The sequence below is a fragment of the Cavia porcellus genome, unplaced genomic scaffold (assembly GCF_034190915.1).
Source record: "Cavia porcellus strain 051 isolate PalLab524CR breed Dunkin Hartley unplaced genomic scaffold, mCavPor4.1 scaffold_11, whole genome shotgun sequence".
In the NCBI taxonomy this organism is placed as follows: domain Eukaryota; kingdom Metazoa; phylum Chordata; class Mammalia; order Rodentia; family Caviidae; genus Cavia; species Cavia porcellus.
In genome coordinates, this window is record NW_026947494.1 from 32,722,790 (window position 1) to 32,739,981 (window position 17,192).

The 17,192-nt window shown below is 40.4% G+C and overlaps 1 protein-coding gene across 2 annotated transcripts in view; it reads right to left on the reverse strand.

Moving 5' to 3' along the window:
- Fyb1 (FYN binding protein 1) overlaps nucleotides 1–14,777 on the reverse strand; it is a 141,658-nt gene extending 126,881 nt beyond the window's left edge. For both annotated transcript variants that reach the window (XM_013152909.3, XM_013152906.3), the window contains exon 1: nucleotides 14,642–14,777. In XM_013152909.3, coding sequence (XP_013008363.1) covers nucleotides 14,642–14,644 — 3 coding nt within the window. In that variant the 5' untranslated portion in view covers nucleotides 14,645–14,777. The remainder of the gene's footprint in view (nucleotides 1–14,641) is intronic.
- Between the last annotated feature and the right edge of the window lie 2,415 nt (nucleotides 14,778–17,192).

Below are 17,192 nucleotides of genomic sequence, written 5' to 3' on the forward strand. Positions count from 1 at the left end.
TGATTTGAATCTTGATATAGTGCAGGATGATGGTATACTTACAGGAGAAAGATAGAAATGACCATTTTTCATTATTAAAGAATTATATTTTTTTACTGCTTAGATCAACTAATCTAGGAATCTATTCTTAGTCCCAGAAAAAAAGTGTAAAGAGATTAATATAAAATCAGGAAATGATGTACAAGATTTACAATGCAAGAAAGAGAACAGACGGAAACTCCTTGAAGTAGATGCATTAAAGATACCCTTCATATATATTTAAGAACATGCTTTTTTACTTTTAAACTAATTTTGTTTCCATGAAATTCTTGTGGAGCCCGGAACCTGCCTGCCCCTCAGACCATGTGCTGTCACTCATCGCGGGCAGCGGGGAAATGACAAGGACAGAATCCAAGGAAAACCGCATGACTGTGGCTTATACTTTCTGAAATAAGAAACCTGGATATTATCATTCTATCTCAGCACTTCCCATCATTTCAGAGAAGTGAATTTGCATGGATATCCTCATTTCTATCCAGACGAGAAGACTTTGTTTAAAACAGCAATATTATTACTTTAGAAACATAGTTTTGCCTTAATCAGGTTGAGCTTTTGTAAAATTGAGGCCACCAACAAACACGTATGTTGGCATTTTAGGGTGCGCAAGACAGCATGATGGGATATAAGAGGACTGAGAAAATGTGACAGGATGTTAAAAATGTTTAATGAACATTTGAAGCTACTGACAAGACACATGCTGGAGTCAAAAGGGGATTGGCCTGGGTAAGAAGAAACAGGGAAAGTTTTAATGAGAGACGAATAACAATGGCTGGGTGTGGCCACACGTGCCTGTAATTCTAGCACTCAAGAGGCTGAGGCAGGAGGATTGCTTACAGTTCGAGGTAAGAATGGGTTACATGATGAATTCAAGAGCAGCCTAGGTTATATAACAAGACCTTGAAAAGAAAAAAGGAAAGAAGGAGGGAAGGAAGGAAGGAAGGATGAAAGGAAGGAAGGAAGGAAGGGGCTGCTGCTGATTAAAAGAAGATCAGATGTGGTCTGTCAAAGGGAGTTTATGGGTTTTTTTTGGAAAAATTTATCATCTGGCATCTCAGTCTTACAAGAGGAAATGATAAAATGACACTTGAAGGGATCCTATTTATGATTGATACCTCATTTACCGGATAACGGTGGCTACTTAAATGAAGGAGTTAAAAATATGGACAATGAAATACTGTATAACAATCCCTGGCTGCATTTTCCCAGTTTCTTATACATTTAAATCTTCCTTTCCCACATTTTATTATAAGAATGTCATGCATATAAATAATTGAAATTGAAATTGAAAGGGAACATCAACATATCTCTCACCTATATTTTACAACTTTCTTATAATTGCTTTTATTTTATCCCATCTACCTATCTTTTTACTTCTTTTGTGGGGAAGGATGCATTTCAAACTAAATTACAGACATAAATATTGCATTTGCGTGGTAGGCATGGTGGTACGTGCCTGTGCTCCTTGCACTCAGAAGGCTGAGGCAGGAGAATCACTTGAGTTTGAGGCCGGCTTGATCTGCATAGTGAGACCCTGCCTCAAAAACAAAAACAGAAACAAATTCTATTTGATACAAAATTTTAATCCCCCCCCCAGATTCCCTATGCACATACTCAAAAAGCATCAACAAGCTGGTGTTTTGCAATTTGATGTCATTTTCTATGCTAGACACCACTTATGATCCAAACTTGTCCTGCAGCCTAGCCAGAAGACAAAGTTTACCCAGGCTTTCACAGACTATATATATGGCTACTGAAGCCAAAGCCAGAAAGAGAAACCCTCTGCTCCGCGGTTACTAACTCTAATCTTCTCTGAACCTAAGCAGGTAACGTAGCAAATAGGCTTGTGTGAGGTCATGTAGCCCGTCTGCTCTCGGGACTGACTTAGCTTCGAGGGTTGGGGTGGGTGGAATCGGGCAGAGCTACCAGAGAGCTGGAGGAAGCTGGAATTTATTACAGATGCGAATCTTCTCCACACAAAGCCATCAGGGTCCCTGAACTTTAACTCTCATCTCTCTTTCTTCTTCTCCACTGTGGCTCTGGTGTTCTTAAAGGCACAAGATTTTTAGAATAACTAACGCAATACACTGTCCAACACAATCCTGAATTACAGGTATGCAGTGTTTATAACCAGGTGGTGAAATGTAGACCTTAACCATGGACACAAGAACAGCTGAGATATTACAAATGCAAAGATGTTTCTAGTGCTTGAAAGTTTCTTGGCTGCGAAGACACGACTCGAATGTCATCCCCAGAGCGCCTACCTGTCTGGCCTTCTCACTGATCAAAGAGCAGGTCTAGCATCATTTCCTAGGAATGCGCTGGCTTCCCACTTTGAGGGTGTATGCGGCTTACAAATTAAATAGTACTTTGGGATGGGGGTAGCATAGCGAGAAAAATGGAGACGCAAGAGAGTCGAGACACTTGGAATATTATGGTTTTATACGCCTAATCAGTCATCAAAAATGGTTACCCTGAGTGTACTTTGGGAATCCCCTCCCTTCCTCCAGTAATCCAGTAACGCTTGCGCAGGCTGGTTAACTTTTACAGGTAGAATTAAAACCTGCTGCGCTACGCATGCTCAGTAGCTTCGGGCCCCACCTCCACCTTGCTTAGAAATCAGAAGTTAAAACAATTCTACATTTACTATCTTCTCTGAGTTTACCTGATAATTGTCCGTTTGGAAACCCCCCAAGTCACCCTCCTCCACCTCCTAGATGACTAATTTGAACAGTGTGTATTTTTCAGCTCTGTTCCACTACTGTAAGTTCACCCAGTTCTGAAATGCTGTCTCATGCAGTTGTGGGTACGTGTGATAAAATTAGTTTCCTCTTGGATGACTGTTTTCTTCAGATAAGCTCGATTTTTTTTCTAAGTTGCAGTGAATACAATTCCTAGTAATTTCTTTGCACTATGTCCACATATTCATATAAATTAACCCCCCAAATGTCTATCAAAGCATTTGGTTTTTCTAGAGTCCATTGGAATTCTTTTATCTAAATGATCTGTCATAAGTGAAACTCAGCAGGTGTTTATTTCATCTCTATTTCGTTTAGTTTCTGCCACGATTTAGGTAAGTGCTGAATTTATTGTTGGCGTATCAGTTTTTGAGGCTTGAATCTGAGAATAGAAAGTGATTCTGAGCTCCACATTTATAATTTCACTAGTTGAGTTTAAAAGGCATACGGGGAAACCTTGAAACTTTTTATGAAAAATATTAATTTTATCAATTTTTAGAAAAACATGTAAGCATTTAAAGGGAAAATAGGCCTTATAAAGCAAATGATGTCTGTATTTAAAAAAAAAATCCCAAACATTCTTTAAACTTTTAAAAATTTTCCTCCTCTGGTACAGAGCCTGGCTGGCAAACATAAGGTCCTGAGTTTAATTCTTTGTACAAAAAGAAAAATTCCCTTCTTAAAACATTATTTTTAAGTAATTAATTTATTTATTGGTATATTCTGTATCTTTGAAGTTTTAGAACAATCCCAGGACTGGCTTATTGGACAGTAGAACTTTTTTCTTGGTGACCTCCTGCTGGCCCTGTTTGTATCTCTTTTTGATTTCATAACTACTGGCCTGAAAAGCTGTATTGCTAGGAGATGAAACCTGGTTGTTGCAAATATCAGACAGTGTATTCCATCATATGCTTTTGAGATGGGTGGATCACTGACCGACAATAAGCACACTTTGCATCTCACGTAAACACCCCTTGTCACCCTTTGTCACGTACTGTTGTTTTATGGCTTTCTGAAACGAAACTGAAATTTTCCTACTTTTCTCTACCTGGTCAAAGTACTTAGTGTAACTTATGTGGTTTTTTTATGTTCTTTGAATGTTTTATTGACAAATAATTATTTTAAAATAGTTGTGCACAGCTTTCGCAGTGTGCCAGGTGCTATCCTGATGACATTAACCTGTATCACCCTTATAATAACCTTATTGGGCAGGAGGAGCAATTGATCCCCCTCCTAAGCGGGGACCTGAATTATGGAGAGAATGAATTGTTCAAAATCAGACAACTGATCCTGGACAGAAATGAGGTTCAGACCCAGGAAGTTCAGTTCCAGACCACAGTGCTTTCAATTTCCTGCTCGAAAAATTTATGAAGTTCCGCTTGGAGGTCTAGAGGGGCCTGAGTGATGATCCAAATGGGCTGTGTAGTAATGAATTACTAATGCTGGATGTTTAAGTACAGTAATTTGGGGAATGAAAAAATAAAAGGATCCAAGTCGCTAAGGAAATTGAATGAGAATCTGTGGTGGGTGAGGCTCAGAAACTGCTGTGTATTTTAAACTTCAGTAAGGAGTTCAAGTGTGCAACTGGGTTGAGAACCACCGATTCAAAGAGCCTTTGGGTTAGTCTTGGTAGGGGTGATCTCAAACCACAGCACACACCAGAATTACCTGGGAGGCTCATTAATGCATAGGTGACTGGGCTGCACCCCCAGAACTTCAGGTAGGTGTTGGACGGAGCCCAAAAGTTCGGTTAAGTACCTGGTGACCAGGAGGCCACGGTTCAGGATGCACACTTTAAGAACCCTGGCTCAGGAGGCCGGGGTAGGTGAACAGTGGTGATGGAGATCCGGAAGGATCCTAGTAAACTCTCCTAGCATCACAGCCACCTCCATGCTGACACGCTTCCCCTCACTTGCCAATTTACCCAATACCGTTGATCAAAGACAAATGGAGAGAAGAGGAAGGAAGGAATGGCAAACAGATAGGGAAGAGACATCAATTTTGAGACTGTAAATTAAGTTTTTGAGGCTTTTTCACTGACTCATTGCATGCTCAGTAACAGACAATATAAAATAAAGAAATCTGAAAGATCATTGCACTTCCAAATAAAGCTTTCTATATCAGAAAGAGAACAGAAACACACAGAGGAAATGAGCCCAAAAGGCTGGAGAGTCAGAATAGAAAGGGCTTCATCGTTCGTCCCCCTGGGGTAATCTGTGAGCCTGAGCCTGGTCACTCTGAGACCGAGGGCAGGGAGGGAGCCTCTTCCTCTCTCAGCACCAAGAAAGGAGACTAAATGCTCTGCCACCGAGATTGGGGTGGTCCAGGGGTTCTCAGGGAAGGGAGGTTTCCTCCTCCTTCCAAGTCACGCTGCTTTAGAGGATCTGAAATATGTTGTGCTGTAACAATGGCGCGGAGGAAAGGAGAGGTGCTGCTGACATCTAGTTGGTGGAAATCCTGCTAAACGTCCCATAATGTGCAAAAGTGCTAAGGCTGGACAATCCTGGACCAGATACAGCCCCGGGAATATTGGAAGCGTGACACACCTACCTTTCACTACAGATTCAGCTCTGGGCCGGGGGCCCAAGGAAGAATTAATGGATAGAAGCGCAGCAGCTGAGAGGGTAAAATGAAGCACGTAGAAGAAAAATGCTGACCAGCCATCTAAAAATTCTACAATGTAAGATTTCAAGAGACAGAAATACAACTATTGTTAAGAAATAGAACCCAACAACATCAACAATTCAATAAAGGTTTACATCAGATTGAACTAAAATGATAGAACAATCCAAAAATCATTTTAAGAATTTGAGAACGACCAAGAAATAGAATAACACCCAAAGGATATTTGGAACAAAATTCAATGCATAGCAGGCAAGCATGTGACATTAAGAAAAACAACTAAGTAAAAAATGGAATACAAACTTAATCATTGAACAAAATCTCAATAGATGGGACAAAGCCTTCATTGGGTGCAGATAAAGCAACTATCCTGATCTACCTGGAGCTTGGACTTCTGGGATGTGTGATGCTGGCGTAATGCAGAGACAGTACTGGGGAAACGGGGAACGCTGGTCATTTCAGATGCAGGTGGAGAAACAATTAGTGAATTGGAAGATGAAGCTGATAGATGAATTTAGAATTCATTCCAGAGAGGATATGAGTCTGTATTAGAAGAAGAGTTAAAATTGGGGGGATAGATAGGTTGGAATTTTCATTTAGTAGAAACACTAGACCAGGAAAAAAATGAAAGTAGAAAGAAAAGGTGGGATGACAGCTTTTGAAAAGAGAATGAGAATATTACAGAAGTGAAGAAAATCATTGAGTCACAGGCTTATATAATGTGGTAGCTGTGGTCCATGGGGGCAAATCCAGCTCACTACATACTTTTATTTAGTTAGTTATTTGTTTGGTACCTGGAATTGAACTCAGGACCTTGTGCTTGCCAGGCAAGTGCTAAACTGCTGAGCTAAATCCCTTGCACTTTTGTATATGTTTTTAAAAGGTTTATTAGTGAGCCAGGCGTGGTGGTACATGGCTGTAATCCCAGCACTCAGAAGGCTGTGGCAGGAGGATTGTGCTGTGTTTGAGACCAGCCTGAGCGACAAAGTGAGCTCAAGGCCAGCCTGAACTGCATAGTGAGACCCTGTTTCAAAAAGACAAAAACAACAACAACAACAACAACAACAACAAAAAACCCTAACTTATTAGCGTGTGTTTGTGATACATAATAAATATATTCATCATGGAATATTGGTAAAATACATATCACAGCTTGATCCTTCCCTTCCACTCCTCTGTCTCCTGTTTCTAGATTCCCAACCGTTTTTATAAAGTTTCATTAGAGCACAGTCACAGACATTTGTTTATGTTTATCCATGCCACTTTGATGCTGCATGAAATGGCAGAGGTAAATAGCTGCTTACAACAGCCTGAAAAGCCTGATACATACACCGTCTGGCTCTTCAGAACACATTTTGTTTGACCCTTGGTTTAAGCTGGTACTGTGACTATCATGCAGGATAAATAAACGTAAATTCGTATCTCTATGAAGCATAGGAAAACCGCAGAATTTAAAGATAAACACTTTAAAGACCATGACGGAACTCAGTTTACAGGGAATGACAATTAGTCTTGAAAGCACAGTGACTTTAGCAGAGTTAGAAGTCGGCAGTCACTGAAGTCTGTAGACTACTGAGGAAAAGAAACTATTAATTTAGAGAACTTATATCAGATAAACTGTTATTTAGCAGTGAAGTCAAAATAAGGAGGTTGCCAGTCACAAAAAGATCACTATACAGTGCAGCACATAATGTAATTCTTTTTCCAAGTTGGGACCTTTTATTTTTGCTAGGACACTGAATGCCTAGGATTACACACTGCTTTATATCTGGCATGTTTAGCTGAGGTATGACCACGTGACTTACTTTGACCAATTAAATGTGTGTGAACATAATGCTTATCTTCTTAAGCAGAAGTTTAAAGGACTGGAAATAGGATTGGAGGATTGTGTTCAAGGGTAATCCCACTGTTAAGATTCTTACTGTGCTGGGGGTGGATAACACTAGAAATACTGAATGCTTCTAGAAATTGTTAGACAGGAGGCAAAGGTTGTATGTAATTGTGCAGGAGGATATAGGGATGCAGCGGAAAAGAGTAAGTTATAGAAAGTACTGGGGTAGACATGGAATTTGATGAACTATATTGAATATTAGGTAATAGAGTGAGGAGCTTGTAAGCAGAGCCACAGACATGTTGGAAATGGACATCGGACAGTGGAGGAGGCATTGAAAAATGTTAGGGAAAGAGGACAGGTAAAATAAGCAGTCACAATTGGGACTAATAGGGAAAAGTACTTGATGTCTCTCTCATATCACAATTATAGAAACAATCTCATGATTAAAGACCTAAACATGAAAATCAAATCTTTGAAACAGTTCACGGAAAGGTTAGGAAGTAGTTTTAATATTTGATGGTACAGAATAATTTTAAAATAATATCAAAAAGAAAAATGATAGGAGACTTATTTTAAAATTTGGCACTACTAAGATTTAAAATTTTGGGTAAAAAGAGACAGCAAGATCGGATAAAGAATAGACTAAAAGAATAAAATTTTCAGTGCACATAATTAATACAGGGAAAAGATAATTCATAAAAAGTGCATAACTACACTGGAAGACAATGTACTGAAGAGGTTATCTGAATGATCAATAAACTTAGGACAACATGTTCCATTTCAGATATACTCAGAAAATTAAAACTAGAACACCAGTGGTGTACAGTTCTTCACATAACAAGTTTCCATAGCCTTATCAAGATATCTGACAATAAAAGTATTAGAATGATGTAAACATATATTGCAAATATGTAGGAAGAAAAGGAAAGGAATCTAGAGATGGGGAGGGGGAGGAAGGAAGGAGAAAGAGGACGAAAAGGAGAAATTAAGATTGTTGTGTACATATACCAACTCCCTACAAAAATATAAACATTGTATATCACATACATGGAGTAATAAAAAGAAATGGCGATTCTTAATATGTTAGAATGACTTTAGAACAATTTCTTAACACTCAATAAACTGGAAGTTTCACATAGTCTCTATGGAAAAGAATGTTTACCTTAGCATTGTGTAAAATTGGAAACTGTGGCAACAAATTAAAGGTTGGAGAAGAGGTGAAGAAGCTGTAGTAGAATTACACAGCAGTTACATAATAGACTGAAACCGAGCCACATGGTGTCTGAATGGGTATGTCTTAAAAATGTAACATTGTAGAATGAAAGAAAGTAAACTGTAGAAATAATAAAAGCAACAGTAGCAACAAACCCACAAACAAAACGTTACTATCTGTTAGAGGAGTAGCACAGATGAAATAGAAGCATAGAAACATGGCTAGGAAGGCAATATGTTACTTGCAAAATGGGTGTCCCTCTGCTGAAGGAAGGCACGGAACTAAAAGGACAAAAAGAGGGCTTCAGCTATTCTTTTTCTGTTTTTTAAACAATTGTCAAAGTGTTAGTGTGCACTGAGTGGGTGTGGTAAGTATGCGAACATTTGTTTGTATACAACATTACATACAATATTGTTTTGCACTATTATATAGTATTTTAAAAAAAGAAGACCATGTGAGTAAAGAAAGGTCAGATAGAACACCTGCCCAATAAGCAAGGAAATGATATTGCAGTCGCCAAATCCGGAACCTGAGCCCACATACTCAAGGTGCCCAAAGCGACGGGGTTTAACCTGTGCTGGGAAAAGGGCCTCGCGTTCCCTCCCAGGTGCCCTGTAGGTGTGATAGGAATGAAAACAAATTATCTAGAATTTAAACCTCTCGTCCATGGCTTCAAATTTGCTTGTCCTTGCACAGGAGTTTTTGCTTTTTAACATAATGGACTCAATGTGGCTGTCAAAAGTAGGTGGCCCCTTCTGCAGAAGGAAGGATCTGCCTGCATAAACTGAGATGGACGGTGAGAGAGTGCGGAGATGAATGTAATTCTAAGTGGGGCTACTGGGGTATCATTCTCATCTATAATCAATCTCCGCAGTTTACTTCTCTCCTTGTGAAAGACGCAGTTTGGAAGTCCAGCCTTTACAAGGAAACCGATCTCTCTGAGATATCAGCTCTCAACTGGGCATCCGCTGTAGTCTCTCCTGTTAGTCATTTGCATGTCCTAGCACCTGAACCCCTCGAAAATGATACACTTACTCTCTACCTTGGAAATATTACAATTTGAGAGGCATCAATTGGAGGACCATGGAGAAGAAAAAAGCTGATATTTAAACCTTAAGCCAAGGTGAAGTCTATGTAGAGAAGATGTATGTCATGGAGAAGGAAATGGACCTCCAAATGTCATCAGGGAGCAGCACCCCTTCTTTGCTCTGGAATCCCCAGTGGTTGTCATGGTGTATAGGCATAAGATCATATTTATGGTCCTAATTCTTGTGTTGTGCAAAATTCAAATGCTGAAATTTTAACCCCCAAGGCAATGGTATTACGAGGTGAGGCCCTGAGGAAGTGCTCATTTCGCGAGTACAGCTCCACTCTCAGAGATGGCTTTACAGCCTTTATGAGAGAGGCCAAGGGAGCTGGTTTGCTTCTTCTACCATTTGAAGACATAGCAAAAAGTCGGCAGTCTGCCACCTGGAAGAGGGCAGTCCTCACCAGGGACTTTGTAGATTTACAACTGTTAATTAAGGTAAAGATTTCTTTTGTTTATAAGTTACTCAGTATAAGGTATTTATTCGAGCAGCTAAAATAGACTAGGACAGCCTTCACTGTCTTCCGCGTGACCACTGCCTGCTCCTTAAACCACTCTGCCTCTCTGCTCATCCTCCTGCCCCTCTGGCCTTTCAGATCGAGGCGCACACATGACTCCTCTTCAGCTGCGCTTCCTCCCCATAAAGTGCTCTTCGCCCACTCTCCCCATGCCCAGCTCACTCTTGCTCTTTGGTACCACCATCCTCATCCTCACCCTACTTTGCTTCTCTGTTTCACTGATTCCAGGGGGCCCTGGGCCTGGGCATTGTTTCTCCCCTGTTCCATTGCAGTGTGCAGTCGGAGTGGAGGAGCACTGCTCACACTTCACTCTCACCTGTCGAGGAACAGACTCCCACTAGAGAGGATTCCTCCCCTCCATTCTCTGTCTCAGGTCCTTAGTTATCCTTTAGCGATCAGAACAAAATTCTGTGTATTTGTTTTGATGTTTGTGCCATCGCTTCCAAGATGCAACAGATCATCAAGCACGAGTCCTGGACCTGTGACATCAGCCTTAGCTGGGAACTTGATGAAAATGCAAGTTCTCAGGCCTTCCCCTTGGCCTTCTAGAGGATCTGACTGGTGCATGCGGAAGTCTGAAGATCACCCAGTGAGAGGGCGCTGTGGGAAGCCAGGCCCCATGAGGCCCCCTGGGTGCTGTGCACTCTGGATTCCCTGTCTGTTAGGCCCCGCCTTGGACTAAGGGCTCAGGAAGTCTTTGCTGAATGGACGAGGGTGGGTGGTCACACACCGTGGGCACACTGCATCTGTCAGAAGCTCACGTGGAGACTGAAGGGTAAATGAGAAGAGCAGAACAAACTGGAACTTAAAAATCTACTTTGTTTCTTAAAACCTAAGATTTGTGCATAAAATACCTTTCTCTTTGTTATGTGAATACAAAAACTTTGTGCATTATTAGAAAATCTGTTTCTCTAGTTTTCTTTCTTTCTTTTTTTTTTTTTTTTTAGCAAATTTTAAAGTTGGAAATGTACCCAAACATATTTATCATGTGAACAGGTATCATCCTATTATTTCTGCTTTAGAACTGTACCATGAGCTGACTCGTCTAGAGGCAGGTGGTAGGGGCTGGGGCACAAGTGCCTGCCTGGCAAGTGTGAGGTCCTGAGTTCAATCCCTGGTACAATAATAATAATAATAAAGGCAGAAGGTTAAGAAGGAGGATCCTGTTGCTCTCACTGTCCCACTTCTAAGATCTGGAATTGTGTTATAAAGAACATCAGGAGCTTTAGGCCCATGTGTGCCTTTACTGAATTGCTGGGGAGACCTGAAGATCCAGAGGGAGAAGTGGGGGGACTGAGGCTGGCACCTGGTGCTCCTTGCTAGGCTGACGCTGAGCTTTGCACTGTGTGTCTGAAGTTGCTCAGTCTTAAAGTCTGATAATGTTTATCCTCGTACAATACCAAGTGCCTTTGAGCTTTTCCAATTTCCCTACCAATAAGTTACAGAAAGAAGGCAATGCAGGTGGATTCTGGACAATGACTGGCCCCAACATGGCCCAGCTGTGGATGGTCAGCCTGGTGGATGGCAAGGTGGATGTGAGTCCCAGCAGAAATATGGAAGACGAGTTGAGGAAGAAGAGGGGTGGTATTTAATTGTTCAGGCCCCCTTTCTGTACGCTGCCATGAAGAAGCACTAAGCCAGGGACACCTTCAGTCTCCCATGCCAGTGGCATCTGCAACATTTCAATGAAGTCAGCCTTCTGAAAATAGGAATATTTCCAGTGGCCATAAGTGGATGCAGCTACAACCACTGATTACCAGCACTATCAGGGATGGTCACAGACCACTCTTCAACCACTAGGTTGCCATCCTTGGCACTTTCTAGCATAGAAATGGTCAGGTTGTAAGAACAGAAAAAATAGTGCTCAAATTCCATCCCCAGTATTTAGTACCGTATAATTGTGAACAAGTGCTTTACCCTCTTCAAGTCTCAGTTTACTCAACTACACAATGGAGATAAAAGCAGTCACCCTTATTGCTATGGAATTTAATGAGACAGTGTTGTCACCAGTGTTCAGTGTGGTAGCAGTCTCCTCCTGTCCCTACCCTGCAAGGTTCCATGCCATCGAAGAAATTATGCACTGGGGTAGGAAGGAAGGAAACCAACATTCATCCTGTATCCAGTGCATGACTACAGAGCAGAAGGTGCTTTGTGATTGCAATCCGTGGATCACAGCAATACAGAGGAATAAGTACTATTACTATCTCTGCATAAGAAAATAAACTCAGAGCTTCAATGATTTGTAAAAAAAAATAAAAACATATAACTCGTAAGCAGAGCTAATGCACAAGAATTCAGAAATGCAAACTTTTGACTGTACTATGACATCTTTAAAGAAGAAAAAGCAGTGTCATTCTTTTTTTGCTACAGACTATCAAAGGCATGATGAGGAGAAAGAAATTAAGGGAAAATGCTTCTTGTTGATGTATAACTTGGCAATCTACAAAGATTGGACTGTGTAGATGGGTACAGCTACTAAATTCTAATGTGCAGTTTACTTACTATGCTGCTATTTGTAAGCAAACTTAAAACACATTGTTTATTAAGAAGGAAACTTAGTAGTCTTAAGTATTAGTAGTCTTAAGTGTTAGTAGTTTTAAGTATGCATATTTTTTTCACCTAGGTCATTTTCTTACAGTTCTGTCTGTGGAAAACCATCAAATATAACAGAATGCTTGCATATAAAAGAAGTTTTATCTATGTTATCATAAAGAAAGAAAGTGTAAAGAAACAACAATTGAAATGTCCCATGCTAGTATCCTAAGTGAAAAAGCAAAAAAGAAAAAAGTCAAAATTTCTGACCCATCTGGACATGGTGGCGCATACCTATAATCCCAGCACTCAAGAAGCCGAGCCAGGAGGATCACTATTTGTTTGAGGCAGCCTGAGTTACATAGCGACTTCAAAGCCAACCTAATGTAGGTAGTGTGACCCTGTCTCAAAAACCCAAGAGAAAGAAAGAAAAAAATGCTAGAATCTAATCATTTGAAATGATATTATAACTCAGAAATCATTCAAGATCACTTTAATTTTAAAATGTAAGTGCAGAAATAGTTTAGAAAATATAACAGAAAATTATACTTTAAAATACATGTTTAAATAATGAAATTTTTAAAATGAAATTCCACAGAAATCACTAGAACAATGATCAGCCCTTGGGTGAAAGGGCTATAGAAATGTTTCTTGTCTCATTTCTGCATGTCTGTACTTCTAAGAAGTTTATTAAGTGATGTGTTACTTGTATAAGAAAGCAGTATTTAGGGTGCACGCGCACCCTAAATACATGTTACTCAGCTAACCCTTCTTTCTTCTCTTGTCATCTTGTTTCCCCAAAGAATATCCATACGCTGCAGCTCTTTGCAAACCTCCGTTTATTTTGGAAGGTCGTGTCAGTACTTATGGTCAAGCTGTTTTCTAAGAACCTTGGACCTAAAGCCTCTTTGGAAACCATGCCAGGATTTCTGGGTTTCTGGGTCTCCCTGCACAGCCTCCATGGGAGTAACTGCAGGAGGTCGGTGCCCTCCCTGCCGCGCCTCTAAGTATGACTCTGACCTCTGAGTGTGACCCCTGAGTGTGACTCTGACCCATCTCTCCTCCTTCTCCCTTCCTCCCTCACAGAAAGACTGTATTTCTCACCTCTAAACCTGCCAGGTCCCGACTCAAAGAGTTTCCACACTGCACACACCTCTAATGAACCCCCTGCCCTTCCTGTGCAGCAAATGTGGGACTTGTTTCAATTCCTGTCTTCTCACCAGTGACAGCTGAAGGAAAGAATTTCCCCTGGGGAGGAGGGACGACACATTTCCAGTGCTCAGGGGCTGGGGAGTGGATGGAGAGATGGTGTGGAATAGACAGTTGGCTCTCTTCTGACCTCAGGGAACAAAACTCCACATCTATTTCAGAGGCTATTTTTTTTTTTTAAATTGAGAAATAGTGGGAAACAGTGAAGTAGAGTATTAGTGCTGTAGTCAGCTACATTAGAGGTCAAACTAATGGTATAATCACTACTGTAATGTTCTCCAAATAATGACTTTTTTATGGTACAATCCCTACTGTAATGTTCTCCAAATAATGATTTTGAGCTAACTTTGGGAACACAAACTGTCCCTACGGTTTGGATTGTTTGGGCTTTGTTTCTCTTAATTAAAATGATAAAATGCATTTTTGAAGCCAAAAAACTCCCTTTGCAAAATCTCCTGTGTTACCAAATGTCCTTATCAGCAGCAGGGTTGCCAGGCACACAGCACTAGACTCCTAGCCCCGGAGTCCTCCTCTTCAGAGCTTTGACTATGGTACTGATTCTAGCTCCCAACTCTCCGAAGAGGCAAAGACAAAGACCACAACTTCTTTCTGTAAGACATAGCTCTTCCCCTGTTCCGGTGAACACAGTAGAAAAGGGAACTCCTAAAGGCACAGTCTCTCCTCGGGTGTCATAAAGACCCAGCAGCTTCCTCAGCACACAGAACAACAATGGCAGAAGGAAAAATTCCAAAGGCGTGGAAACTTGGCCACCAGGAACCCCACCCCCTCTCTGCTAAAGAAGATCAGCTCGTCTGCCAGGAGACAGGGAGGGTCGTAAAACCCATCACTTACCATTTTGATTGAAAAGAGTCGATGAGCCTGGCACACAGTGGCCCCGAAGATGCTGGGCTCTGGCAGTGAATGTGCAAGTTAGCTCTCAAGAGTGTACTTCCTTTTCAGAGCTGTGTGGTCTGACCAGCCTTCACACATCGATATGGGTGGCTGTATTTGCATGTTATCTCAGCTTCCAAGCATTTGTATAAATGGCCAGCTTTACCCTGCTGTACTGTACTTTAACAACATGAAAACAGGGATACGTGAGCCTTTGAAGTCTGAAAAATGGACACCATGCGTTTTAAAAAGTGTGTAGGTATTAAGTTCTGCGTGGTTTACATTAACAGCTGTATTTTGAGATTTTTACGTATGTGCGTGTGTGTGTATATGTGTCTCCCTCCTTTCCTTCCTTTTTTCTTCCTTTGTTCCTTTTTTCTCTCTTCTCTTTCCTCCTTTTTCTCATTCTTTCTCTTTCTTAAGCCACTGTGTGGTTAGGGCTGGTCTTGAACTCACTGTGTAACCCAGGCTGGCCTCAAACTTCTAGTATCTTCCTGCCTCAGCCTCCCAAGAGTTGAAATTATTGGCATGTGCCACCAAACCTGGCTAACTCTTTTTCTTTAATGAACTCATGCTAAAATGTTAATAGTGGTTGATTTGGGTGGAGATATTTTTAGTATAAATAATTCTTGTTTTGTACTTTGCTGAGTTTTCCAAGATTTCTGTTTTGAATATGAATCACTTACGTAAAAAAAAAAAAGTACAATGTTAGTTGTTGGGGGTTTTTTTGTACCAGGAATCAGACTCAGGACGTTGTGCTTGCCAGGCAGGTGTTTATGCCTCTGACCTATATCCTCAGCCTTTTGTATAATCTTAAAAAAGAATAAAAGAATTATAATAATTGTAGTCAGTAACTCTGTATTAAAACCTAAATTGTAATATTTAAAGAGTAGAAATATTCATAAACTTATAATGTCATCTAGTTTCATAAAATAGAGCACCTATTCACCTAGTATCACATATTAATTTTAGGGTACTAACAGCATCAGACACTTCCACCTAGCACACTGATGAGCTAGATATGTTTCTCTTTAAGAGATTTTATTACATCCCAAGTTGTCACTCTTTCTTCCTAGTCATCCAGAGTGTCTCTCTGAAAAAATTCTGACACATGGATTTAGATGCTCTATTTGAATATGTAACTTAATGCTAAAGTAAGTTCAAGACAAAAACAATCGTTGCCGTTTTAAAGGAAAGGCATTTGACTTCTTAGTTTTGACACACAGTTCTCTAGATCTTGTTTTGAGTAAATAATGTTTATTGTAGGGTCATGAAATTTCTGTACTTAATGCTGAGCTAATACTATTACTGATCCTGTACAAATTCTTTTTTCTTTCTTTTTTTTTTTTTTTTTTTTTTTGTCTTTTTCGTTTTTATCGGTACCAGGGATCGAACTCACGACTGCCTGCTTGCAAGTCAGGCGTTTATGCTGCTGAGCTAAATCCCCAGCCCCCACAAATTCATTTTCTAGGAAAGATAGTCTGTATTATTTATTCCTAAAAGTGAAAATAATTTTCAAAATCAGCATGCCAGGGCAGGAAGCCAGTTCCAGAGTTAGAAAGACACAAGACAATTACCCTGAAGCCACTGGGTGTTATAAAGAGGGTGGTGCCTGTACCGCCAGAGTCTGGGGCCGGGGTGTGGCCAAGAATTTGACAATGCAGTTTCTGGTAAACGATAAACAATCAAGGAATGGAAGGATGGAGAAGAGTAAGATCAAAGCATGATGGAAGTATGGAAAGGAGGCTTTCTGGTTAGAAGAGGAAAGCCTTAAAATGCAGACATTCTTTGTCTTTACTAGAAAGCCTCTTATCCACTATCTGATGGCCCAGAGATCACCACTGTGCTGTTACAGGTTAGGGTTGAAAGCAGTTGTGCTCAGGCTGGCTGCAGATTAAACTCACCTGGGAAACCGTTAAAAACTATCCCAGGTTCCAGGTTTCACCTCAGACTGTTATATCAAAATCTCTGGAGTTCAGCCTAGCGATTCCAAGGTGCATGCATATTTGAGAGCCTATGTCCTAAAAAGGAAGGAAAGTGACAAGGTAGCCACATGAGGAAAAACAGATCAGCGGGGCCAGACCTGCAGGTGGAAGCTATCTTCACAGCTTACTGCGAAATTTATCAACATTGTTTATCACTTCTATATAAGCCCAGATCATCTTCAATCTTAACTAACCCTACAATTAAGCTGAATTTAAATTACAGGATACACAGAACTCTAACCATTACTCAGCTATCATTATAGCCAATTGGATAAGTTCCTCGTCAAGAGAATTTCGAATTTCAGTTCATTTGATTGAATTCCATTTCAACTTGTGCTTGTTTCTGAATGGAGATTACGGAAATCTTTAATCTTACTGACACAAATTTAATAGTTCCTCCAACACAAGTATTTTGGCTAAGACAAGAAAAGTAATGGCTACAGTTCTCAAATATAACTAATAATCTACCAATATATTTTTGTTTGGGGAGGAAGTACCACTTTATTTTTAAAGTACGTCTAATATTA